We start from the raw sequence: 27,282 nt of genomic DNA, 5'->3' as shown, positions 1-27,282 counted from the left end.
GCCTCGATCTGCTATTTTACAAGACTTGCTCTTTTCTGCAGACTTCCTCCCAAAGCTCTAAGCCCAGCTCAGCCAAACATAAATAGGGCCAGACTTAACTAAGGATATCTACCTGTTAATTCATGTTCTTATTTACATTGTAGTGGATGAGTAATACGTATAGTCAATAGATGCTTGAATGAACCTTTTTTGGATATTGGCATCGTTTGTCATTTAAGTCATTTGTGTACTGGTACATCATTTGTTAACAAAAATGACAATATGTTGTTGGGTATACACACAGAAACAGTAATTGTCAGAAACATCGAACCAATGATCCTTAGCTTGGTCCTTAGCTTTGACTCGTGTCTGTACATACATAAACAATGGGTTGTTGTGACTTGTGTCTGTAGATATATAAACAATGTGTTGTTGTGACTCGTGTCTGTATATACAGTACATAAACAATGTGTTGTTGCGACTCGTGTCTGTATATACAGTACATAAACAATGTGTTGTTGCGACTCGTGTCTGTATATACAGTACATAAACAATGTGTTGTTGCGACTCGCGTCTGTACACATAAACAATGGCTCCTGATCCTTTCCATGTGAGTGCCCATCAGATAGTATCAGTGACTGTCTTGTCTGTCCTCTCCTCCAGCTCAGACTCCTGGGGTGCATCCCAAATGGCACCTTTTTCCTTACATAGTGCACTACTTTTGACCAGAGCCCTGTGGGGAAAAGGGTGCCATTTGTGAAGCAACCGTGGCTGCTGCATACTGCTGACAGCATGAGGCCACATGGCCCCCAACACAATCAATCTCCATCTCAGCTGCTTGCTTCAGCACTGCAGAGAGCTGCACTGAGCATGCCCACTGCATCAGCAGCCTGTGGATGGATGGAGTAGAGAGGAGGAGGAGGAGGAGAGAGAGTGGAGGGGAGAAGAGAAGGAGAGACAGAGAATCACACAGGAGCTGCTGGTCAGTGCAGTGATGCTGCTGCAGCAGAGAGGAGAGGGGCTGCAAAGGAATGAACAATAACAGACCAAACAGGGAGAACATGGAAGGTTGTGGTGGAATGCAGAATGTTGTGGTGGAATGCAGAATGTTGTGGTGGAATGCAGAATGTTGGATTGTCTGGAACCGACATCATTAATGACATGAAGACAAGTATGGGTAAGAAAGGAGAAGACTAAATGTTTCTGACAGATGGAGAGGAGGAGCGTTTTAAGATCAGAAAACGGATTAAAGAGGAAGATGGAAGGATGATCTCTGAGGAAAGATCAAGAGTAACCAGCCAGATCTATTTAGACAGATCTATGCTAATCGGTCTTTCTCTGTGGCATCCTCATCCGTCAGCATTTGATATTTCAGCTGCCAGAGCCTTTGTTGTCAGTGAATAGGCATCCCTCCTTGGGAGATTTGGTGTATTGAAAATGAATCGGCTATAGAACGACATTGTCATCCTCTCTCTCTCTCTCTCTCTCTCTCTCTCTCTCTCTCTCTCTCTCTTCCTTTTATCTCTCTCTTTCTCCTCTCTGCAGAGTGAGCCGAGGCAGTGTTGGACCGTGACAGTGTTTCCCTGGGTATCTAGTTCCGTGACTGTCACTGTAACAGTGAGTCCCAGACGGAGGGGAGATGTATGCCTTCTACTCCCTGCTAGTTTACATCTTCTACACTGTCTTCAAGAAGGAGGAGGAAGAATCCCTGGGAGCTGCTCAGGGCGGAGCCTCAGCGGTGAGTCTAGTCACAGCATCTACGCCCAAATGGAATCCTATTCCCTATAAAGGGCACTACAGGGCACTAATATAATGCACTTGGAAGCTCACAATGTGTAGTATACAGATACCTCAGTAGAGTCTAGTAACAGGGTTTATCTACAGCCCTCAGTAGAGTCTAGTAACAGGGTTTATCTACAACCCTCAGTAGAGTCTAGTAACAGTGTTTAACTACAGCCCTCAGTAGAGTCTAGTAACAGGGTTTAACTACAGCCCTCAGTAGAGTCTAGTAACAGTGTTTATCTACAGTCCTCAGTAGAGTCTAGTAACAGGGTTTATTTACAGCCCTCAGTAGAGTCTAGTAACAGTGTTTATCTACAGTCCTCAGTAGAGTCTAGTAACAGTGTTTATCTACAGTCCTCAGTAGAGTCTAGTAACAGTGTTTATCTACAGCCCTCAGTAGAGTCTAGTAACAGGGTTTATCTACAGCCCTCAGTAGAGTCTAGTAATGGTGTTTATCTACAGCCCTCAATAGAGTATAGTAACAGGGTTTATCTACAGCCCTCAGTAGAGTCTAGTAACAGGGTTTATCTACAGCCCTCAGTAGAGTCTAGTAACAGGGTTTATCTACAGCCCTCAATAGAGTATAGTAACAGGGTTTATCTACAGTCCTCAGTAGTCTAGTAATTGTGTTTATCTACAGTCTTCAGTAGAGTCTAGTAACAGGGTTTATCTACAACCCTCAGTAGAGTCTAGTAACAGGGTTTAACTACAGCCCTCAGTAGAGTCTAGTAACAGTGTTTATCTACAGCCCCCAGTAGAGTCTAGTAACAGGGTTTATCTACAACCCTCAGTAGAGTCTAGTAACAGGGTTTATCTACAGCCCCACGCGGTTCCTTTGTCTTGTCATCAGAGGATGGTAACCATCAGCAGGACAACCAATCCCATGACAGCAGGGAAACTGTATAGATACTGAGCTATTTTTGTAAGTCTACTGTCTGGGGGATATGTTACTGCTAGTCTCACAGACATACATCTGAAATGCTATTTTATGTCGGTAGAGAGAGATGTTCATGCTGTCATACATGTTGTGTAGGTTTATTGTATATGGGGAACAGCATCTGGGCTGGCAGTGTCATTGCAGGCTGGCAGTGTGTATGTGTGTGTCGTGTCTGTGTTGGAGGTAAAAACAGTATTTAGTAACACTAATGTCTGTTTCTGCTCTCTGCCATCCCCCTGTCTGTCTGTTGCTGTGATCAGCAGCCAGGACGTGTTTCCATGGAAACAAGGAGCAGGAGGATAAAAGGCCACACCCCCAGGAAGGAGAGGAAGAAAAGGGGGCGTGGCAGCAGGTTGAGTGACTCCAGTGAGTGGATGCTTTATGACAACAATGTCTATAAATAGAGGCAACTGTAACACTGGTTAAATACTTAACTACTGTACTGACTACTGACAGATATCAGTGATAATTGCTGTTATTATGGTATAGATAGATATTCCTCATGGTGATCAATAGACACTTAAATACCAGGCTTAATGATAAAACAAATGTTTTTACCTTTCTTTATCTAGGCAAGTCAGTTATGAACAAATTCTTATTTACAATGACTGCCTACCCTGGCCAAACCCGGACGACGCTGGGCCAAGTTTACCACGCCCTATGGGACTCCCAATCACAGCCGGATGTGATACAGCCTGGATTTGAGCCAGGGACTGTAGTGATGCCTCTTGCACTGAGTGCCTTAGACCGCTGTGCCACTCAGGAGCCCAATAGCTACTGTAGAATAGGAATAACAGGAATGATAATAGCTACTGTTCTGATGTGGTATATCTCTCATGGTGATTTATGGTGATTTCTCATGGTGAATTATGGTGATTTCTCATGGTGATTTCTCATGGTGATTTATGGTGATTTCTCATGGTGATTTCTCATGGTGATTTATGGTGATTTCTCAGTGATTGATCATATGAATTCATGCCCTTATTAAAATGCTGATGTATTTTCTTCAAGGCAGTAGCAGTGATAGTGACGGCCTGTCCCTGAGTGATGAAGATGATGGTGGAGGTGGTGAAGTGCCCGATATCCCAGCATGCACTCCTCTGGGTGCCTTCCTGTCCTTTAAACAAGAGAACGAGAAAAGGAGGGAGGTCCAGGTGCAGCTGGAGACGGCAGGAAAGGTAGGCTTCACCGCAAACACCTTGGCACCCTATTCCCCATAGGCCCTGGTCAAAAGTAGTGCTCAATATAGGGTCTCATTTACACAATAGTACTGTTGCTTCTAGTTGTAGCCATGACCTTCTTATAACTGATGCTGTATCTAAACTTCCTGTTGGTCTAGTTGTAGCCATGACCTTCTTATAACTGATGCTGTATCTAAACTTCCTGTTGGTCTAGTTGTAGCCATGACCTTCTTATAACTGATGCTGTATCTAAACTTCCTGTTGGTCTAGTTGTAGCCATGACCTTCTTATAACTGATGCTGTATCTAAACTTCCTGTTGGTCTAGTTGTAGCCATGACCTTCTTATAACTGATGCTGTATCTAAACTTCCTGCTGGTCTAGTTGTGGGAGTCTCCGTGGGTTAAGTACACATGCAATAATTACTACAGTTTCTTGCTTCAAGCCTTGGCCTTGTTAGATGAAATCCATCTAAACCCACGTTTTCTCCTGGTCCAGTTGATGTCTGAGTCTCCCTTGGTGGCGGTGATGTCCCACTTGCTGAGTTTTCTGGAGCAGTACTCCCACCTCCAGCAGCTGCAGCAGCAGGCTGATCAGTACCGGGTCCAGCTGAAGAGGCACCGGGCCCAGCACCGCCGCCAGATGAAGACCCTGAGGACATCGTACCGTCAGAGGCTGAGAGATAAGAACAGCGTCATCGACAGCCTGGAGGAGGTCATCAACACCCAGCAATACACACCGAGCACCCCGGGGAGCGACGGTGAGACAGGGGAGGGAGGGAAGGAGGGGGGTACAAGGAAGTAGGGGGAGAAGGAAGGGTATAAGTCAAGCGGAGGGGAGGAGGGGAGGAGAGGAGGTGAGACAAGAGGAGAGAGAGAGAGAATGGGTTTGGGAGGGGGTTGGAGGGAGGTATTAACATGGTGTGAAGTGGGAGGAGGTGGGGGGATTACATTTCAAGGGGGGTTGAGTCCAGGATCAGAGGAAGAGAAGGAACGACAGAGTGAGAGAGGTGGAGTGGGGGATGGAGATGTTAGGTGGGGGGATTACATTTCAAGGGGGTTTGAGTCCAGGATCAGATGAAGAGAAGGAACGACAGAGTGAGAGAGGTGGAGCAGGGGATGGAGGTGTAAGGTGTGGGGAGACGATGGAAAGGAAGTGGAAGACAGAGGAGGAGAAAATGGAAGGAGTCCTTTTAAGGAGATTTATGGTAAAAGGTCATACATGGGGAGGGAGGGAGGGAGGGAGGGAGGGAGGGAGGGAGGGAGGGAGGGAGGGAGGGAGGGAGGGAGGGAGGGAGGGAGGGAGGGAGGGAGGGAGGGAGGGAGGGAGGGAGGATATATTCCAGTCTGTAGTACAGAGAAAAGAAGACAGGCTACACCTGACTGAGATATTTGCCAATTATTTAGTGCTTGTATGAAAAAACCCAGTGGATGGTTATAATGTCTTGCATCACGTGAAGAGAGTGGCTGTGGAAACTCAGGTATTTACTTTCACTGTAGAGAGACAAGGGAGGAGACAGTGCTAGAGTCATAGAGAGCAGAGGGGTAACGTTCCCATAGGGCCCTGGTCAACAGTGCTCTATAATAGGGTTCCCTTCGGGACGTAGAATAGGGCAGAGAGTTTGGGAGAAAGACAATCTATTCCACAATGTTCAGGCTTCTTAGAAGAGGGCTGTTGGTGTAAATCAAGTTGGAATCAGGGATGAGGAATGACATCAGACTGTAGTTGTGTCACAAATGGAACCCTATTCCAAAGATAGTGGCCTTTGGCTGGTCAAAGTAATGCACTATGTAGAGAATAGGATGACCTTTGGGATGCAGATGAACTGACCTCAAAGCCATGGATGGTGTTGAGGGATCTGCTCTCCTTTAGATTTAATCAGACAACAGAAGGACAGCCCTCCCTCACCATTATCAACCTATCTGATCTCTGTGTGTGTGTGTGTGTGTGTGTGTGTGTGTGTGTGTGTGTGTGTGTGTGTGTGTGTGTGTGTGTGTGCGTGCGTGCGTGCGTGCGTGCGTGTGTGTGTGTGTTTGCGCGCTCACGTTTGTAGCATATATGCCCATGCTTGTGTGTGTGGCTGTATGTGTGACAGTAATGTCGGCACCCAAAATCAAATGATTTACTCATTTGAGTGTTTAGGATGTCATGACAGATTGGTGTGACAGTGACAGTGGGCTCTGCATAGTAAGTGATCCCTCCTCTCTCCTAATACAGTATACTGCTCTCTGTCTAGTACAGTATAACCCTGGAGAAACATGCCACTTGATGAACCAAAACGAGGTTCTCTCTGCTCTGCAGCAGGATGTGTGGCTCTCCTAAGTGGGAGACCTCAGGCATCACTTCCTCTCATTACGCGTCAAACAGGGTTAGATAAAGAGATGGATGGTGGCGCTATGGTACTTGGCCAGGGAATCAGTTGTTATAACCTATCCCTGTGAGTGTTAGACAGAGTTAGATAAAGAGATGGATGGTGGTACTATGGTACTTGGCCAGGGAATCAGTTGTTATAACCTATCCCTGTGAGTGTTAGACAGAGTTAGATAAAGAGATGGATGGATGTATGGTACAATGGTACTTGGCCAGGGAATCAGTTGTTATATCATGAATAAACTATCCCTGTGAGTGCTGCTTTCTCTTCCCTCCACTGCACTTACATACCAGCCTCCGTCACATGCTAGATGCTAGACCTCCACGTGTACGTGTCAGATATAAATAGCCCTGGGACAGGGATGGGAGGGGGGCACTTCCCACACTTCCCAGTGTTGTGATCCTGGTGCAGGAAAGGAAAGGTTGTTTGGTTGTTCTGCAGGTCTGAGCCGCCTGCCTCTCTGAGGTGTTGTCAACAGCCACTGTGTGCGCATCCCACTCCCAAATGGCAACCTATTCCCTGTATATAGTGCATTTTTTTTAACCAGAGCCCTGGGGGTAATTGGGTAACATTTGACCAGAGCCCTGGGGTAATAGGGTAACATTTGACCAGGGCTGTCACGACTTCTACCGAAGTCGGTTCCTCTCTTTGTTCGGGCGGCGTTCGGCGGTCGGCGTCACCGGTCTTCTAGCCATTGTCGATCCACTTTTCACTTTTCCTACACACCTGCTTTTCATTACCCTCATTAATTGTTGTGTATTTAACCCTCTGTTCCCCCCATGTCTTTGTGTGGTATTGTATGTTGTAGTGCTTGTGACATGTTGACTGGTGCGCGTCGGGTTTTGCACCCATGTTGGTTATTTTCTTATGCCGTTGTTTTTTTAAATTAAACTGCTCCGGCTATTACCTAGTTCTGCTCTCCTGCATCTGACTTCCCTGCCACCAGTTACGCACCCCTTACAAGGGCCCTGGGGGAATAGGGAGGGAATAGGGTAACATTCCCTTGGGGGAATATGGGCTCCCGAGTGATGCAGCGGTCTAAGGCACTGCATTTCAGTGCTAGAGGCATCACTACAGACACCCTGTTTCAAATCCAGGCTGTATCACAACCGGCTGTGATTGGGAGTTCCATAGGGCGGTGCACAATTGACCCAGCATCGTCCGGGTTTGGCAGGGGTAGGTCGTCATTGTAAATAAGAATTTGTTCTCAACTGGCCTACCTGGTTAAATAAAGGTTAAATGAATAGGGAAAGATTTGTGGTGCAGGCTGTGTGTCCTGGTGGAGGAAAGGAAAGGCTTTCTGGTTGTTTCTGTGATCGGTGTTTTCTGCAGGCCGATCAGAGCAGAAAACTAGTGGTGTAAAGTACTGAAGTAAAAATACTTTAAAGTATCACTTAAGTCGTTTTGGGGGGTATCTGAACTTTAATTTACTTTATTTATATATACTTTACTATTTACTTTTACTCCACTACATTCCTAACGAAAATAATGTGTTTTTTAATCCATACATTTTACCTGACACCCAAAAGTCCTAGTTACATTTAAAATGCTCAGGCAGGACAGGAACATGGTCCAATTCACGCACTTATCAAGAGAACATCCCTGGTCATCCCTACTACCTCTGATCTAGCGGATCAAATTCTTCATTTGTAAATGATGAGTGTTGGAGTGTGCCCCTGGCTATCCGTAAATGATGTCTGAGTGTTGGAGTGTGCCCCTGGCTATCCGTAAATGATGTCTGAGTGTTGGAGTGTGCCCCTGGCTATCCGTAAATTATGTCTGAGTGTTGGAGTGTGCCCCTGGCTATCTGTAAATGATGTCTGAGTGTTGGAGTGTGCCCCTGGCTATCCGTAAATGATGTCTGAGTATTGGAGTGTGCCCCTGGCTATCTGTAAATGATGTCTGAGTGTTGGAGTGTGCCCCTGGCTATCCGTAAATGATGTCTGAGTGTTGGAGTGTAACCATGGCTATCTGTAAATGATGTCTGAGTGTTGGAGTGTGCCCCTGGCTATCTGTAAATGATGTCTGAGTGTTGGAGTGTGCCCCTGGCTATCCGTAAATGATGTCTGAGTGTTGGAGTGTAACCATGGCTATCTGTAAATGATGTGTGTTGGAGTGTGCCCCTGGCTATCTGTAAATGATGAGTGTTGGAGTGTGCCCCTGGCTATCTGTAAATGATGTCTGAGTGTTGGAGTGTGCCCCTGGCTATCCGTAAATGATGTCTGAGTGTTGGAGTGTAACCATGGCTATCCGTAAATTTAAAAAACAAAAAAAGTGTGCCGTCTGGTTTGCTTAATATAAGGAATTTTAAATGATTTCTACATTTACATTTACTTTTGATACTTAACTATATTTAAAACCAAATACTTTTAGACTTTTACTCAAGTACTATTTTACTGGGTGACTTTCACTTTTACCAGAGTCATTTTCTATGAAGTTATCTTTACTTTTATGACAGGTATGACAATTGGGCGCTCTGCCTCTCTGAAGGGAAGTCAACAACAGCTACTGTAGTGTGTTGTTCTGTTCTCCTGCGTTGCTGTTTGTTTTTGTAGACGGTGTTCTATCCCTTCTAATGAGATGTGTTCCGATGATGATCTACACAGTGTGTGAGTTGGGAGATTCTCCACAATCCCCCGTCATTCATACCCAAAGACTCTCCAGGATGTTAGTAGACGGTGTTCTATCCCTTCTAATGAGATGTGTTCCGATGATGATCTACACGGTGTGTGAGTTGGGAGATTCTCCACAATCACCCGTCATTCATACCCAAAGACTCTCCAGGATGTTAGTAGACGGTGTTCTATCCCTTCTAATGAGATGTGTTCCGATGATGATCTACACAGTGTGTGAGTTGGGAGATTCTCCACAATCCCCCGTCATTCATACCCAAAGACTCTCCAGGATGTTAGTAGACGGTGTTCTATCCCTTCTAATGAGATGTGTTCCGATGATGATCTACACGGTGTGTGAGTTGGGAGATTCTCCACAATCACCCGTCATTCATACCCAAAGACTCTCCAGGATGTTAGTAGACGGTGTTCTATCCCTTCTAATGAGATGTGTTCCGATGATGATCTACACAGTGTGTGAGTTGGGAGATTCTCCACAATCCCCCGTCATTCATACCCAAAGACTCTCCAGGATGTTAGTAGACGGTGTTCTATCCCTTCTAATGAGATGTGTTCCGATGATGATCTACACGGTGTGTGAGTTGGGAGATTCTCCACAATCACCCCGTCATTCACACCCAAAGACTCTCCAGGATGTTAGAAACGTGCATGTTGTGTAAAGCTGAAACACTTTCCACATTTCTCTTATCGTTAGTTGTTTATCATGTAGCTCGTCTACAACGCAGTGTCTAAACTCTCCCTGTGATCATGTTGCTTTACTCTACTTAGACATGGTTAAATAGTCTGCTCTTTGAGACATTTAACATGGGGCATTTAATATGTACCCAAACTTGATTTAGCATGCGAGGTAAAAGGCAGGTTTAACTAGCAGGCTGATGCCATTACTTCCACCCGAGTGGAAAACATTAAAGCCTGATGTTGATGATGGTGGTGATGATGATGATAATACTGCTGCTGATAATGAGTATAATGACAAAGATGTCTGTCATAATCCTAGAGTATTGTCTGCCTTTAGGTGAGTGTGGTGCTGATGTCCCTGGTGCCGGGGCAGGGCTCCACAGGCTGGTAGAGTCTCTGTATGGACTACAGGGAGAGAAGAGCCAGCTGAGGGGAGAACTACGGCTGCTGCACTCCCAACTGGAGCAGAGAGAACAGGACCGACACTCACGAGTACAGGTCTTCCAACATCAGGTACAGTCCATCACACATGCATATGCATGCACGAATGTAAACACGCATGCACACCGAGAGAGAGAGAGAGAGAGAGAGAGAGAGAGAGAGAGAGAGAGAGAGAGAGAGAGAGAGAGAGAGAGAGAGAGAGAGAGAGAGAGAGAGAGAGAGAGAGAGAGAGAGAGAGAGAGAGAGAGAGAGAGAGAGAGAGAGAGAGAGAGAGAGAGAGAGAGAGAGAGAGAGAGAGAGAGAGAGAGAGAGAGAGAGAGAGAGAGAGAGAGAGAGAGAGAGGGGAGAGAAAGAGGAGAAAGAGGAGAGAGAGAGAGAGAGAGAGAGAGAGGAGAGAGAGAGAGAGAGGAGGGAGATACATGGATGCATACTTACAGACAAACACCCAGCACCCCAACTAATATGTGGCAATATACACAACCGTTCTAAAGTTTGGGGTCACTTAGAAATGTCGTTGTTTTGAAAGAAAAGCACATTTTTTGTCCATTAAAATAACATTAAATTGATCAGAAATACAGTGTAGACATTGTTAATGTTGTAAATGACTATTGTAGCTGGAAACGGCTGATTTTTTATGGAATATCTACATAGGCCCATTATCAGCAACCATCACTCGTGTGTTCCAATGGCACGTTGTGTTAGCTAATCCAAGTTTATCATTTTAAAAGGCTATTTGATCATTAGAAAACCCTTTTGCAATGATGTTAGCACATCTGAAAACTGTTGTTTGATTAAAAAAGCAATAAAACCGGCTTTCTTTAGACGAGTTGAGTATCTGGAGAATCAGCATTTGTGGGTTCGATTACAGCCTCAAAATGGCCAGAAACAAAGAACTTTCTTCTGAAACTCAAGGAAATGAAGGCTATTCCATGCGAGAAATTGCCAAGAAACTGAAGATCTCATACAATGCTGTGTACTACTCCCTTCACAGAACAGCACAAACTGACTCTAACCAGAATAGAAAGAGGAGTGGGAGATCCTGAGCAGTTTCTAACCTCTCTGGTAACTGAGTTAGGATGCTTGTATCTTTGTAGTGACTGGGTGTATTGATACACCATCCAACGTGTAATTAATAACTTCACCATGCTTAAAGGGATATATATGGAGTAAAAAGTACATTATTGTCTTTAGGAATGTAGTGAAGTAAAAGTAAAAGTAGTCAAAAATATAAATAGTAAAGTAAAGTACAGATACCACAAAAAAACTACTTAAGTAGAACTTTAAAGTATTTTCACTTAAATACTTTACACCACTGCATTTCAAGCTTTTCATGTTTTATTAATATGTAAAAACGAATAAAAACATCATTACGTTTAACACTATGGGGTATTGTGACACAAAATCTGGATTTAACCCATTTTAACTTCAGGCTGTAACACAACAAAATGTAGAAATGTCAACAGGTTTGAAACAGTTTCTGAGGGCACTAGATATGTCACATATATGTTGGAATATACAATAATTGGCCGTTTTCACATATGTGACAAATATTTCTGCCTTATATCCACATATATGTGCATATATACATAATACTTACATGCTCATATATATGTAACACATTTAGTATTCAAATGTTTATTACATATATGTCCCTTATATGATACAATACATCTGAACAATATGTGTTAACACATATGTAACAGGAGCATTATTTCAGTGATACTTGTAGTCATGGTAACAAAACAAAACAAAACAAACGACACGAAACACATCATTTAATCCTTTTCATCGCTTCTCAATTCAGCCATTTGACTGTTTGAAGCCATTTCCCACTTGTCCCTTTGTTGCTCCTGGGAAACGCTTGGGCTCATAAACACAATTACTAAAGCTTATCAGATTCAGTTTAGTAAGAAATCCTTGACCATTTAATGCCCCATTTGCAATGATTGATTTGTAAATTCAATTAAGGGATAGCTAACTTTTTTACACCTTATCGTCAGTCAGATGGTTCCTTACCCTGGAAGTCGTCTATGGGCCAGGATCAACTGTATTCCATGTAATCCATCCATACACTAACTGTAATCCATCCATACTCTAACTGTAATCCATCCATACTCTAACTGTAATCCATCCATACTCTAACTGTAATCCATCCATACTCTAACTGTAATCCATCCATACTCTAACTGTAATCCATCCATAATGTAACTGTAATCCTTGTAAACCATCCATACTCTAACTGTAATCCATCCATACTCTAACTGTAATCCATCCATACTCTAACTGTAATCCATGTAATCCATCCATACTCTAACTGTAATCCATGTAATCCATCCATACTCTAACTGTAATCCATGTAATCCATCCATACTGTAACTGTAATCCATGTAATCCATCCATACTGTAACTGTAATCCATGTAATCCATCCATACTGTAACTGTAATCCATGTAATCCATCCATACTCTAACTGTAATCCATGTAATCCATCCATACTCTAACTGTAATCCATGTAATCCATCCATACTCTAACTGTAATCCATGTAATCCATCCATACTCTAACTGTAATCCATGTAATCCATCCATACTGTAACTGTATTCCGTGGTTCAGAGTGGTTTAAATAGCCACTATTAACTTCAGGGGATTTGACCACAAACACAGAACTTTGTCTAATTGCCATCATCATCAGCCCCCATAGTTGTTTTGTCAGCCATCTGACTATAAGGTGTAATAAAGTTAACATCTTCAATTTATTGAATTTAAATTGGCCCTAACCCTGTTATGGGGTGTTCATGTTTAAAGGGATAATGAGAGATTTAGAGATGTAGGTATTTTTTCTACTTCCCCAGAGACAGGTGACCTCATGAATACCATTTGTATGTTTCTGCGTGCAGTTTGGAGATGATTGAAGTTAGCGTGCTATGAGTCATAATTCATATTATTTTAAAAACATTACGACAGTACCCACCCGCACACTGTCAAATGCACATTTCCAATCGATGAACAAAAAAAAACGACTCTCTTTTTCAGCATCCAATCCGTCCTTTTGAATCCCATCTTCTTCCCTTTAAACTTATTGTACAAGACTACAGACGACATACTTCCCCTGTTTCCTCCCCAGATCGACGAACTGAAGAACTGCATCGAGGAGCGGGAGGAGGAGCTGTCCAGACTGAGAACGGACTCTGTAAGCATTCAAGACAATCTGCTCCGTTTGTTATCAGCAAAGCTGCCGCGGTACATGTTTACACTGCTGCTGTAGTCAGAGACAACATGGTGTAGTGTGAAAATCCCTACGGTGTGTCAGCATTGAGGTATCTTTCACTGGCTTGGTTTTAAACCTATAGGGAAATCATACTGGTTAGGCAACAAACAGGCAATATTGTGGGACCGGTATTGACAGGTAGAACCTATTCATCATGCTTTAGTGTGATATAACCTGTTCATCATGCTTTAGTGTGATATAACCTGTTCATCATGCTTTAGTGTGATATAGCCTGTTCATCATGCTTTAGTGTGATATAACCTGTTCATCATGCTTTAGTGATCATGCTTTAGTGTGATATAGCCTGTTCGTCATGCTTTAGTGTGATATAACCTGTTCATCATGATTTAGTGTGATATAACCTGTTCATCATGCTTTAGTGTGATATAACCTGTTCATCATGCTTTAGTGTGATATAACCTGTTCATCATGCTTTAGTGATCATGCTTTAGTGTGAAATAGCCTGTTCATCATGCTTTAGTGTGATATAACCTGTTCATCATGCTTTAGTGTGATATAGCCTGTTCATCATGCTTTAGTGTGATATAACCTGTTCATCATGCTTTAGTGATCATGCTTTAGTGTGATATAGCCTGTTCGTCATGCTTTAGTGTGATATAACCTGTTCATCATGATTTAGTGTGATATAACCTGTTCATCATGCTTTAGTGTGATATAACCTGTTCATCATGCTTTAGTGTGATATAACCTGTTCATCATGCTTTAGTGATCATGCTTTAGTGTGAAATAGCCTGTTCATCATGCTTTAGTGTGATATAACCTGTTCATCATGCTTTAGTGTGATATAGCCTGTTCATCATGATTTAGTGTGATATAACCTGTTCATCATGCTTTAGTGTGATATAACCTATTCATCATGATTTAGTGTGATATAACCTGTTCATCATGCTTTAGTGTGATATAACCTGTTCATCATGCTTTAGTGTGATATAACCTGTTCATCATGCTTTAGTGTGATATAACCTGTTCATCATGCTTTAGTGTGATATAACCTATTCATCATGCTTTAGTGTGATATAACCTGTTCATCATGCTTTAGTGTGATATAACCTGTTCATCATGCTTTAGTGTGATATAACCTGTTCATCATGCTTTAGTGTGATATCACCTGTTCATCATGCTTTAGTGTGATATAACCTATTCATCATGCTTTAGTGTAATATAACCTGTTCATCATGCTTTAGTGTGATATAACCTGTTCGTCATGCTTACTGTAATCCATTGTGTTCCTCCTCAGGGAGCCACAGACTCGGAGAAGCGGGTTGTGTGTCTGTCAGCGGAGAACGAGAGTCTGAAACAGAGTCTGACTGTCACCCAGGGCCTCCTGCAGCAGCTCTCTGTCATCCCTTCCCAGTCCAGCTCTGTACTCATCAAGGTGAGAATCAGTCCCAAACGGAACACTAGTCCCTATACAATAACCACAAATATTGAATTTTAAGTTGTTTGAAGCTGAAACAGCGTACAAATTGAACTTAAGAATGGGACACATAGAAATACCACACATAGAACAGATCTACCATTCATTAGACTTGCTTTCAATGAGAATGACAGATCTATAACACACATTTATATGTGAATATGGTCTTGCTCTTTGTCTCCCCCTGTAGGAGAATGTTCTCTCTAACGGTGCTCTGTCTCCCCCTGTAGGAGAATGTTCTCTCTAACGGTGCTCTGTCTCCCCCTGTAGGAGAATGTTCTCTCTAAAGGTGATCTGTCTCCCCCTGTAGGAGAATGTTCTCTCTAATGGTGCTCTCTGTCTCCCCCTGTAGGAGAATGTTCTCTCTAACGGTGCTCTCTGTCTCCCCCTGTAGGAGAATGTTCTCTCTAACGGTGCTCTCTGTCTCCCCCTGTAGGAGAATGTTCTCTCTAACGGTGATCTGTCTCCCCCTGTAGGAGAATGTTCTCTCTAACGGTGCTCTGTCTCCCCCTGTAGGAGAATGTTCTCTCTAACGGTGCTCTCTGTCTCCTCCTGTGGGAGAATGTTCTCTCTAACGGTGCTCTCTGTCTCCCCCTGTAGGAGAATGTTCTCCGTAATGGTGCTCTCTGTCTCCCCCTGTAGGAGAATGTTCTCTCTAACTGTGCTCTCTGTCTCCCCCTGTAGGAGAAAGTTCTCTCTAACGGTGCTCTGTCTCCCCCTGTAGGAGAATGTTCTCTCTAACGGTGCTCTCTGTCTCCCCCTGTAGGAGAATGTTCTCTCTAACGGTGCTCTCTGTCTCCCCCTGTAGGAGAATGTTCTCTCTAACGGTGCTCTCTGTCTCCCCCTGTAGGAGAATGTTCTCTCTAACTGTGCTCTCTGTCTCCCCCTGTAGGAGAATGTTCTCTCTAACGGTGCTCTCTGTCTCCCCCTGTAGGAGAATGTTCTCTCTAATGGTGCTCTCTGTCTCCCCCTGTAGGAGAATGTTCTCTCTAAAGGTGCTCTCTGTCTCCCCCTGTAGGAGAATGTTCTCTCTAAAGGTGCTCTCTGTCTCCCCCTGTAGGAGAATGTTCTCTCTAACGGTGCTCTCTGTCTCCCCCTGTAGGAGAATGTTCTCTCTAACGGTGCTCTCTGTCTCCCCCTGTAGGAGAATGTTCTCTCTAACGGTGCTCTCTGTCTCCCGCTGTAGGAGAATGTTCTCTCTAACGGTGCTCTCTGTCTCCCCCTGTAGGAGAATGTTCTCTCTAACGGTGATCTGTCTCCCCCTGTAGGAGAATGTTCTCTCTAACGGTGCTCTCTGTCTCCCCCTGTAGGAGAATGTTCTCTCTAACGGTGCTCTCTGTCTCCCCCTGTAGGAGAATGTTCTCTCTAACGGTGCTCTCTGTCTCCCCCTGTAGGAGAATGTTCTCTCTAACTGTGCTCTCTGTCTCCCCCTGTAGGAGAATGTTCTCTCTAACGGTGCTCTCTGTCTCCCCCTGTAGGAGAATGTTCTCTCTAATGGTGCTCTCTGTCTCCCCCTGTAGGAGAATGTTCTCTCTAAAGGTGCTCTCTGTCTCCCCCTGTAGGAGAATGTTCTCTCTAACGGTGCTCTGTCTCCCCCTGTAGGAGAATGTTCTCTCTAACGGTGCTCTGTCTCCCCCTGTAGGAGAATGTTCTCTCTAAAGGTGATCTGTCTCCCCCTGTAGGAGAATGTTCTCTCTAATGGTGCTCTCTGTCTCCCCCTGTAGGAGAATGTTCTCTCTAACGGTGCTCTCTGTCTCCCCCTGTAGGAGAATGTTCTCTCTAACGGTGCTCTCTGTCTCCCCCTGTAGGAGAATGTTCTCTCTAACGGTGATCTGTCTCCCCCTGTAGGAGAATGTTCTCTCTAACGGTGCTCTGTCTCCCCCTGTAGGAGAATGTTCTCTCTAACGGTGCTCTCTGTCTCCTCCTGTGGGAGAATGTTCTCTCTAACGGTGCTCTCTGTCTCCCCCTGTAGGAGAATGTTCTCCGTAATGGTGCTCTCTGTCTCCCCCTGTAGGAGAATGTTCTCTCTAACTGTGCTCTCTGTCTCCCCCTGTAGGAGAAAGTTCTCTCTAACGGTGCTCTGTCTCCCCCTGTAGGAGAATGTTCTCTCTAACGGTGCTCTCTGTCTCCCCCTGTAGGAGAATGTTCTCTCTAACGGTGCTCTCTGTCTCCCCCTGTAGGAGAATGTTCTCTCTAACGGTGCTCTCTGTCTCCCCCTGTAGGAGAATGTTCTCTCTAACTGTGCTCTCTGTCTCCCCCTGTAGGAGAATGTTCTCTCTAACGGTGCTCTCTGTCTCCCCCTGTAGGAGAATGTTCTCTCTAACGGTGCTCTCTGTCTCCCCCTGTAGGAGAATGTTCTCTCTAAAGGTGCTCTCTGTCTCCCCCTGTAGGAGAATGTTCTCTCTAAAGGTGCTCTCTGTCTCCCCCTGTAGGAGAATGTTCTCTCTAACGGTGCTCTCTGTCTCCCCCTGTAGGAGAATGTTCTCTCTAACGGTGCTCTCTGTCTCCCCCTGTAGGAGAATGTTCTCTCTAACGGTGCTCTCTGTCTCCCGCTGTAGGAGAATGTTCTCTCTAACGGTGCTCTCTGTCTCCCCCTGTAGGAGAATGTTCTCTCTAACGGTGATCTGTCTCCCCCTGTAGGAGAATGTTCTCTCTAACGGTGCTCTCTGTCTCCCCCTGTAGGAGAATGTTCTCTCTAACGGTGCTCTCTGTCTCCCCCTGTAGGAGAATGTTCTCTCTAACGGTGCTCTCTGTCTCCCCCTGTAGGAGAATGTTCTCTCTAACTGTGCTCTCTGTCTCCCCCTGTAGGAGAATGTTCTCTCTAACGGTGCTCTCTGTCTCCCCCTGTAGGAGAATGTTCTCTCTAATGGTGCTCTCTGTCTCCCCCTGTAGGAGAATGTTCTCTCTAAAGGTGCTCTCTGTCTCCCCCTGTAGGAGAATGTTCTCTCTAAAGGTGCTCTCTGTCTCCCCCTGTAGGAGAATGTTCTCTCTAACGGTGCTCTCTGTCTCCCCCTGTAGGAGAATGTTCTCTCTAACGGTGCTCTCTGTCTCCCCCTGTAGGAGAATGTTCTCTCTAACGGTGCTCTCTGTCTCCCGCTGTAGGAGAATGTTCTCTCTAACGGTGCTCTCTGTCTCCCCCTGTAGGAGAATGTTCTCTCTAACGGTGATCTGTCTCCCCCTGTAGGAGAATGTTCTCTCTAACGGTGCTCTCTGTCTCCCCCTGTAGGATAATGTTCTCTCTAACGGTGCTCTCTGTCTCCCCTGTAGGATAATGTTCTCTCTAACGGTGCTCTGTCTCCCCCTGTAGGAGAATGTTCTCCGTAATGGTGCTCTCTGTCTCCCCCTGTAGGAGAATGTTCTCTCTAACTGTGCTCTCTGTCTCCCCCTGTAGGAGAAAGTTCTCTCTAACGGTGCTCTCTGTCTCCCCCTGTAGGAGAATGTTCTCTAACGGTGATCTGTCTCCCCCTGTAGGAGAATGAGAACCTGCGCAGCCGGGTGCAGCACCTGGAGAGTTCCCTGCAGCAGAGGGCTGATCAGCTGTCTCACCTGGAGCGACAGAGTGAACAAAGCGAGTGGAGGAGAGGAGAGGAGCAGAGGAGAAGAGAGGAGAGAGTGAGGGAGCTGCAGCTAGAGCTGGATAAAGAGAGGGCCAAAGACCCACAGGTCAAGGTAGGGATTGTCTGAAAAAGACACCTTGCTGTATATACAATACCTTCTCATTCTCTTATTTTACCTTTATTTAACTAGGCAAGTCAGTTAAGAACAAATTCTTATTTACAATGACGGCCTAACCCGACCAAACCCTTCCCTAACCCGGACAACTGTGCCCCGCCCTATGGGACTCCCGATCACAGCCGGTTGTGATACAGCCCAGGATCGAACCCGGGTCTGTAGTGATGCCTCTAACACTGTGATACAGTGCTTTAGACTGCTGCGCCACTCGGTCCCGGATTCATTCAAATGAATCTGATAACAGTTTTCTGATGGTTTGGAATCAGAAACTGGTCTTGTTGAATAAATTGTTTTATATTAAATGAGGTTATAACCTTCATTGGTATTTTCCGGGACAGATTGTCACTCAAACTGTGGAGGTGGAGTCACCGGTGACTCTGAGGCAGTTGGCTGAGGCCAGAGAGAGGAACGAGCAGCTGTCAGAGAAACTGACCAATCAGAACGAGAAGTGCAGACAACTGGAGGAGCACATCAGGAAGTCAGATGAATTCAGCTGTAACCTGCAACACAAGGTGAGAACCAATGAAAAGTCACCTGCAACACAAGGTGAGAACCAATGAAAAGTCACCTGCAACACAAGGTGAGAACCAATGAAAAGTCGCCTGCAACACAAGGTGAGAACCAATGAAAAGTCACCTGCAACACAAGGTGAGAACCAATGAAAAGTCACCTGCAACACAAGGTGAGAACCAATGAAAAGTCACCTGCAACACAAGGTGAGAACCAATGAAAAGTCACCTGCAACACAAGGTGAGAACCAATGAAAAGTCACCTGCAACACAAGGTGAGAACCAATGAAAAGTCACCTGCAACACAAGGTGAGAACCAATGATAAGTCACCTGCAACACAAGGTGAGAACCAATGAAAAGTCACCGTATTGGTTTGAACGTCCTCAGAAAAGGTAAATATGTTCTGTGAAATATTCATGAAGAAATATTACATTCCTGAGACAAAATGTATTCTACTTCAAAGTTCACAATGATGAGATTTAACAGTTAAATGACTAACCAGAAGAAGAAACTAACGTGTATAATACTAACCTTCATTCCTACCAAGCTATGCAAGGTATTGTCTCCATCCAATATGGCATCCTATTCCCTATGTCACGTACTACTGGGCCCATGTTGGCTGGAGCCCAATGGGTCCTGGTCTAAAGTAGTGAACGAAATAGGGAGCAGGGTGGCATTTGGGACGCACTCCAATTCATGAACCTCATCATCATATGCTGAATGTGAATGGGACTGCCTCTCCCAGATTGCAGCGTACGAGCGGGAGATCAGTGTACTGCAGGAGGAACTGCTGAAGGAGATAGGTCACCTGGAGGAGAAGAAGGAGGAGGCTGTAAAAGCTGCAGCGACGTGCTCCGTAGAACACTTCCAGAGCCTGCAGGACCAGTTCTTTAGTGAGTCCCATCTAATACAACCTTCAGAAGCTTCTACAGGCTGTGCAGATATGCTATGATGGGCTTGTTGAATCTGGGAGTGCTGTTGATTCATAGGATGTTGTGCTTCATGCTCATCACATCACCATTGAGCATCTGTGACAGTCTTTCTTTCTTTCTTTCTGTGTGTGTGTGTGTGTGTGTGTGTGTGTGTCTGTGTGTCTGTGTCTGTGTCTGTGTGTGTGTGTATGTGTGTGTGTGTGTGTGTGTGTGTGTGTGTGTGTGTGTGTGTGTGTGTGTGTGTGTGTGTGTGTGTGTGTCTGTGTGTGTCCTGTGTCAGACCTGCAGAAGCGTCTGACAGCGCTCCCTCCGACCCTGCGCACCATGAAGACAGACTACGCCAGCCTGAGGAGCCAGGTCCGCAACTTCTCCGACTTCTACGGAGCAGCCATCACCGACGCCAAGAAACAGGTCCCACACAACACTGCTGCTGGATTAACCAGCGTTGTTTCAAGTCAAATCAAACTTTATTTAAAGTGCGATTTAAACCCACAAAACTGTAAATCAATCAAATGAAAGAGATAAAAACCAAACAGAAGGCAGCAGAAGAGATGTAAAGAGAAAACAATGTCTGAAGTTACAGTAAAGATATAACATTAATTAAAGGCCAAGCTGAAAAGGTGTGGTGTGTATTCACCGTTTATCTCTGGCCTGTCTGTGTAGATATCAGCAGCCTATGAGTGAGATTTCACCGTTTATCTCTGGCCTGTCTGTGTAGATATCAGCAGCTATGCGTGAGATTTCACCGTTTATCTCTGGCCTGTCTGTGTAGATATCAGCAGCTATGAGTGAGATTTCACCGTTTATCTCTGGCCTGTCTGTGTAGATATCAGCAGCCTATGAGTGAGATTTCACCGTTTATCTCTGGCCTGTCTGTGTAGATATCAGCAGCTATGAGTGAGATTTCACAGTTTATCTCTGGCCTGTCTGTGTAGATATCAGCAGCTATGAGTGAGATTTCACCGTTTATCTCTGGCCTGTCTGTGTAGATATCAGCAGCTATGAGTGAGATTTCACCGTTTATCTCTGGCCTGTCTGTGTAGATATCAGCAGCTATGAGTGAGATTTCACCGTTTATCTCTGGCCTGTCTGTGTAGATATCAGCAGCTATGAGTGAGATGTCGGAGGCCAACAAGGACCTCCTGGAGAAGTACAGGAAGGAGGTGGCACTGCGGAGGAAGTACCACGAGCAGCTGGTCGAGCTCAAAGGTATGGTGAAACAACGTCCATATGAAGGAAGAGACTGGAGGAGGGAGTCTCTTTGTTCTATTGAAAAAAAAGGCAATTATATATAACGCTGTATCATTATTAAAATAAACTGTCATTGTTGCTAGGCAACATCCGTGTGCTGTGCCGTGTGAAGCCGGTTCTGAAGGAGGACCAGCATGAGGAGGGCCAATCGGTGGTGGTAACCACGGACCCCAACAACGAATCAGCTCTCTCTGTGCTGAAAGGGCAGGGCCGAAGCCATAACTTTGAACTGGACCGTGTCTTCCACCCTCAGGCGACTCAGGAAGAGGTATTGAGAAACTCAGCCTCCATTACGAGACACAGTACTGTCACTTCTCTATCTATTTAAATGAGTGGCTCAGGGGTGGTATTTCAGTTTCTGTGGTGTGACTCAAAAACAGCAGTGACTGTGAACGATACTCGCTAACCTCTGGTTTTCTACTGTGTCTAAGGTCTTCCAGGAGATCGAGCCCCTTGTGACATCCTGTATAGATGGATACCACGTCTGCATCTTTGCCTATGGGCAGACTGGCTCTGGGAAGACCCACACCATGGAGGTGTGTTGTAGCACTGCATACCAATGTGTAATGTAAGGTTTATAAATGTGTTGTTGTTAAATAAGGCTGAATATTTGATTGAAATTGACTCGTTGTATCAAAATCTCCATCCTGTGTTGTCGTCAGGGCAGCACAGAGAACCCAGGCATCAACCAGCGTGCTCTGAAACACCTGTTTAGTGAGATAGAGGACAGGAAGGACATGTGGACGTACACCGTGACTGTCAGCTCTGTGGAGATCTACAACGAGGTGCTCAGGTACCTTCCCAGCTGCTCTCCTTCCCTCTCAATGACTGGCAGAAAAATATCCCAGCATTTAGAAGTGGTGATATGTTTTATGATTCATTATTCGAGTCTTCCGTTTTATATTTGTGCTACTATATTGTTTTATATTAGTAAAGGAGGCCTTAAATATATGAAAAGTGCTTTAAGTTAGTGTTAGTGTTGTGATAAACTGACAATAACTTCCTGTTCCTGTTCTGTCCCCAGAGACCTGCTGAGTAAGGATGGAGAGAAGCTGGACATTAAGATCAACCCAGACGGAACAGGACAGCTGCATGTCCCTGGACTCCGGCTCATAGAGGTCAAGAGCTTCCAACACATCAAGAAAGTGAGGAGACTCACATTTATTTTTCTTAGGGTGAAAGTCCTGGTAACTTTCCAGAGATTTCCTGTTTATTCCCTGCTGATTGGTAGAATCTTCCAACCATTATTTCTGGAAAACCTGGGAATTTGGGGAGAGTTACCGGAATTTGGCAACTGTATACTTTTTTTCAGTGAGACTGATTTATCCAACTATATCAATAGATAATTTCCTTGACTTTTCGACCTCAAATTGAATAATAATTTAATATACTGTATTAAGCCATTTAACAGACGCTTTTATTCAAAGAAACTTACAGCCAACTGGCAAACATTTTACGTATGGGTTGCCCAGGGAATAGAACCCACAATCCTGGTGTTGCAAGAGCCGTGCTCTATCTGCTGAGCCGTGCTCTACCTGCTGAGCCGTGCTCTACCTGCTGAGCCGTGCTCTACCTGCTGAGCCGTGCTCTACCTGCTGAGCCGTGCTCTACCTGCTGAGCCGTGCTCTACCTGCTGAGCCGTGCTCTACCTGCTGATCCGTGCTCTACCTGCTGAGCCGTGCTCTACCTGCTGAGCCGTGCTCTACCTGCTGATCCGTGCTCTACCTGCTGAGCCGTGCACCTACCTGCTGTGCCGTGCTCTACCTGCTGAGCCGTGCTCTACCTGCTGAGCCGTGCACCTACATGCTGAGCCGTGCTCTACCTGCTGAGCCGTGCTCTACCTGCTGTGCCGTGCTCTACCTGCTGAGCCGTGCTCTACCTGCTGAGCCGTGCTCTACCTGCTGAGCCGTGCTCTACCTACTGAGCCGTGCTCTACCTACTGAGCCATACATCTCCATCAGAACCCTAATGGTTAATTTACTGTAATGGGAAAGTGTATACAATCATATGAAAATATGTTACTTGCAAGTTTCCTATAATTCTATATCACATTTCCATGAAATCTGTCACTTCCTGTGTAGCTTCTGGCGCAGGCGCGTCGTAACAGGATCACCTTCGGGACCCAGATGAACCAGCACAGCTCTCGTTCTCATGCCCTCCTCATGATCACTGTGCTGGGGACTGACCTGGCCAGCGGGGCCAAGACCACAGGTACGTCACATCACACCTTAGAGACGGGACACACAGTGCCAACTAACCGTTAGAAGCAGCAGGTGGCTGTCCTATTGTGATCAGAACAGCGGCTGTCCTATTGTGATCAGAACAGCGGCTGTCCTATTGTGATCAGAACAGCGGCTGTCCTATTGTGATCAGAACAGCGGCTGTCCTATTGTGATCAGAACAGCGGCTGTCCTATTATGATCAGAAAAGCGGCTGTCCTATTGTGATCAGAACAGCGGCTGTCCTATTGTGATCAGAACAGCGGCTGTCCTATTGTGATCAGAACAGCGGCTGTCCTATTGTGATCAGAACAGCGGCTGTCCTACTGTGATCAGAACAGCGGCTGTCCTATTGTGATCAGAACAGCGGCTGTCCTATTGTGATCAGAAAAGCGGCTGTCCTATTGTGATCAGAACAGTGGCTGTCCTATTGTGATCAGAACAGCGGCTGTCCTATTGTGATCAGAACAGCGGCTGTCCTATTGTGATCAGAACAGCGGCTGTCCTATTGTGATCAGAAAAGCGGCTGTCCTATTGTGATCAGAACAGTGGCTGTCCTATTGTGATCAGAACAGCGGCTGTCCTATTGTGATCAGAACAGCGGCTGTCCTATTATGATCAGAAAAGCGGCTGTCCTATTGTGATCAGAACAGCGGCTGTCCTATTGTGATCAGAACAGCGGCTGTCCTATTATGATCAGAAAAGCGGCTGTCCTATTGTGATCAGAACAGCGGCTGTCCTATTGTGATCAGAACAGCGGCTGTCCTATTATGATCAGAAAAGCGGCTGTCCTATTATGATCAGAAAAGCGGCTGTCCTATTGTGATCAGAACAGCGGCTGTCCTATTGTGATCAGAACAGCGGCTGTCCTATTGTGATCAGAACAGCGGCTGTCCTATTGTGATCAGAACAGCGGCTGTCCTATTGTGATCAGAACAGCGGCTGTCCTATTGTGATCAGAACAGCGGCTGTCATTTTCTGTTCATTTCCCACGTGATTCTACATGCTGAATCACCACCGTTCATCGACGCCCGCTGCTTTTCACCGTTCGTCGGCGAGGTGTGTTTTGTCCGGGGTGCACTACTCATTTGGCAAGTGGGCCGGTTCCAAATATTGAAACGATTCAAGGGACCAGAAAATGTTATGTTAACGGGTGATTGTTTTTGTGACATCTGCAGGCAAGTTGAACCTGGTGGACCTGGCTGGCTCTGAGAGGGTCTGGAAGTCAGGAGCTGAGGGAGAGAGGCTGAAGGAGGCCCAGAACATCAACCGCTCCCTGCTGGCTCTGGGGGACGTTATCCAGGCTCTGAGGGGGAAGGAGAAACACATCCCCTTCAGAAACAGTCGCCTCACATACCTGCTGCAGGACTCACTGGGCAAGGGCAACAAGACAGCCATGGTGGTGCAGGTAGGGACTCAGGACAGTACAGTATGTCTGATACACACAGATTACAATGTCTGTATATCCACCTATATGTATACCCATAGGGCTGGCTTCCCGGACATTAAGCCTTGTCCTGGACTAAAAGCATTCTGAATGGAGAAGTCCATACTGTATTTAGCCTACACATTACAAGACAACTAGGCTAAGGTGGTGCAGCCTGGCTTACACAACATACAGTACACTACATCAAACACACTCATTATACTGTCATATTCGTTTGGAAGTGTCCTCTCTGATCCTCCTCCAGGTGTCTGCTCTGGAGAGTAACGTGGGAGAGACCATGTGTTCTCTGAAGTTTGCTGAGAGGGTTTGTAAGGTGGAGCTGGGGCCGGCGGCCAGGAAGATACAGAGAGGAGGGGGAAGCCATCAGTGTGACTAGAACTCCCCTTCCTGAAGTCATCCAACTTCCTGTTCCCATGGACGACCAGGACTCCAGGGACTCAACAGACACGCAGCCAACCAAATACATCAACAAGCAATAACAACAACAAACCCCCTCTGCCCAGTCAGCCAGTCAGTCTATCAGTCTGTCTATCAGTTCGCCAGTCAGCCAGTCAGTCAGTCAGTCAACCTATCAGTCTGTTTATCAGTTTGCCAGTCAGCCAGCCAGTCAGCCAGCCAGTCAGTCAATCAATCTATCAGTCTGTTTATCAGTTCGCCAGCCAGCCAGCCAGTCAGTCAATCTATCAGTCTGTTTATCAGTTTGCCAGTCAGCCAGCCAGTCAGTCAGTCAACCTATCAGTCTGTTTACCAGTCAGTCAGTATCAAAGCTACCAGGTGTGTATTCAGTGAGATTAAATATTGAGAATATTGCAGATTCTCTAGTCTACCGATCATAATGTCTGTTCATGTCATGCACAGGAGGTTGGTGGCACCTTAATTGGGGAGAACCCATGGTTTCCAGGTGTTTGATGCCATTCCATTCGCTCCGTTTCGGACCTTATTATGAGCCGTTCTCCCCTCAGCAGCCTCCTGTGATGTCATGTCTGTTGAAGGTTCTGTAACGTTACACCCACCTGAACAGACCCCAGCTGTAACGTTACACCCTCCTGAACAAACCCCAGCTTTAACGTTACATCCTCCTGAACAGACCCCAGCTGTAACGTTACACCCTCCTGAACAGACCCCAGCTGTAACGTTACATCCTCCTGAACAGACCCCAGCTGTAACGTTACACCCACCTGAAACAGACCCCAGCTGTAACGTTACATCCTCCTGAACAGACCCCAACTGTAACGTTACACCCTCCTGAACAGACCCCATCTGTAACGTTACATCCTCCTGAACAGACCCCAGCTTTAACATTACATCCTCCTGAAACAGACCCCAACTGTAACGTTACATCCTCCTGAACAGACCCCAGCTGTAACGTTACATCCTCCTGAACAGACCCCATCTGTAACGTTACATCCTCCTGAACAGACCCCAGCTGTAACGTTACATCCTCCTGAACAGACCCCAGCTTTAACGTTACATCCACCTGAACAGACCCCAGCTGTAACGTTACATCCTCCTGAACAGACCCCATCTGTAACGTTACATCCTCCTGAACAGACCCCAGCTGTAACGTTACATCCTCCTGAACAGACCCCAGCTTTAACGTTACATCCACCTGAACAGACCCCAGCTGTAATGTTACATCCTCCTGAACAGACCCCAGCTGTAACTTTACATCCTCCTGAACAGACCCCATCTGTAACGTTACATCCTCCTGAACAGACCCCAGCTGTAACGTTACATCCTCCTGAACAGACCCCAGCTTTAACGTTACATCCTCCTGAACAGACCCCAGCTGTAACGTTACATCCTCCTGAACAGACCCCAGCTGTAACGTTACATCTTCCTGAACAGACCCCAGCTTTAACGTTACATCCTCCTGAACAGACCCCATCTGTAACGTTACATCCTCCTGAACAGACCCCAGCTGTAACGTTACATCCTCCTGAACAGACCCCATCTGTAACGTTACATCCTCCTGAACAGACCCCAGCTGTAACGTTACACCCACCTGAACAGAACCCAGCTGTAACGTTACACCCACCTGAACAGACCCCAGCTGTAACGTTACATCCTCCTGAACAGACCCCAGCTGTAACATTACATCCTCCTGAACAGACCCCATCTGTAACGTTACATCCTCCTGAACAGACCCCAGCTGAGTCTAAAATTATCCTGATAAAGAAGGGCTATGACTTGAGGTCTCCGTGACAACGTCATCAGGATAACAGATAAGATTGAAGGGATAGGATGTCTCTACTGTCTCCTGTCTGATGCTGTTCAGATAAGAAGTCTCTACTGTCTCCTGTCTGCTGCTGTTCAGATAAGAAGTCTCTACGGTCTCCTGCTGTTCAGATAAGAAGTCTCTACGGTCTCCTGTCTGCTCCTGTTCAGATAAGAAGTCTCTACGGTCTCCTGTCTGCTGCTGTTCAGATAAGAAGTCTCTACGGTCTCCTGTCTGCTCCTGTTCAGATAAGAAGTCTCTACGGTCTC

At 45.7% G+C, this 27,282-nt stretch overlaps 1 protein-coding gene across 1 annotated transcript; it reads left to right on the top strand.

Moving 5' to 3' along the window:
• Window positions 1-830: 830 nt before the first annotated feature.
• On the top strand, window positions 831-25,626 carry LOC110505768 (kinesin-like protein KIFC3). Its single transcript, XM_090187002.1, has 20 exons — window positions 831-1,156; window positions 1,525-1,717; window positions 2,959-3,064; window positions 3,710-3,876; window positions 4,376-4,637; window positions 9,897-10,072; window positions 13,123-13,188; window positions 14,525-14,662; window positions 18,176-18,373; window positions 18,775-18,948; window positions 19,692-19,839; window positions 20,159-20,289; window positions 20,976-21,087; window positions 21,213-21,397; window positions 21,561-21,665; window positions 21,792-21,922; window positions 22,154-22,274; window positions 23,211-23,340; window positions 24,527-24,756; window positions 25,040-25,626. Exons 2-20 carry the CDS (start codon window positions 1,619-1,621, stop codon window positions 25,169-25,171), a joined length of 2,811 nt encoding a protein of 936 aa, XP_090043128.1. The 5' UTR covers window positions 831-1,156; window positions 1,525-1,618; the 3' UTR covers window positions 25,172-25,626.
• The last annotated feature ends 1,656 nt before the right edge of the window (window positions 25,627-27,282 follow it).

The sequence above is a fragment of the Oncorhynchus mykiss genome, chromosome 2 (assembly GCF_057628025.1).
Source record: "Oncorhynchus mykiss isolate SJ-2025 chromosome 2, ASM5762802v1, whole genome shotgun sequence".
In the NCBI taxonomy this organism is placed as follows: domain Eukaryota; kingdom Metazoa; phylum Chordata; class Actinopteri; order Salmoniformes; family Salmonidae; genus Oncorhynchus; species Oncorhynchus mykiss.
Note: the sequence above shows the minus strand (reverse complement) of the source record. Positions and strands in the feature narration are given on the sequence as shown.

Coding starts and splice junctions, on each gene's coding strand:
- LOC110505768 (XM_090187002.1), top strand. CDS start 1,619: ATGTATGCCTTCTACTCCCTGCTAGTTTACATCTTCTACACTGTCTTC. Junction 21,088..21,212: donor GCAGCTGGTCGAGCTCAAAG/GTATGGTGAAAC, acceptor CATTGTTGCTAG/GCAACATCCGTGTGCTGTGC. Junction 21,398..21,560: donor CTCAGGCGACTCAGGAAGAG/GTATTGAGAAAC, acceptor ACTGTGTCTAAG/GTCTTCCAGGAGATCGAGCC.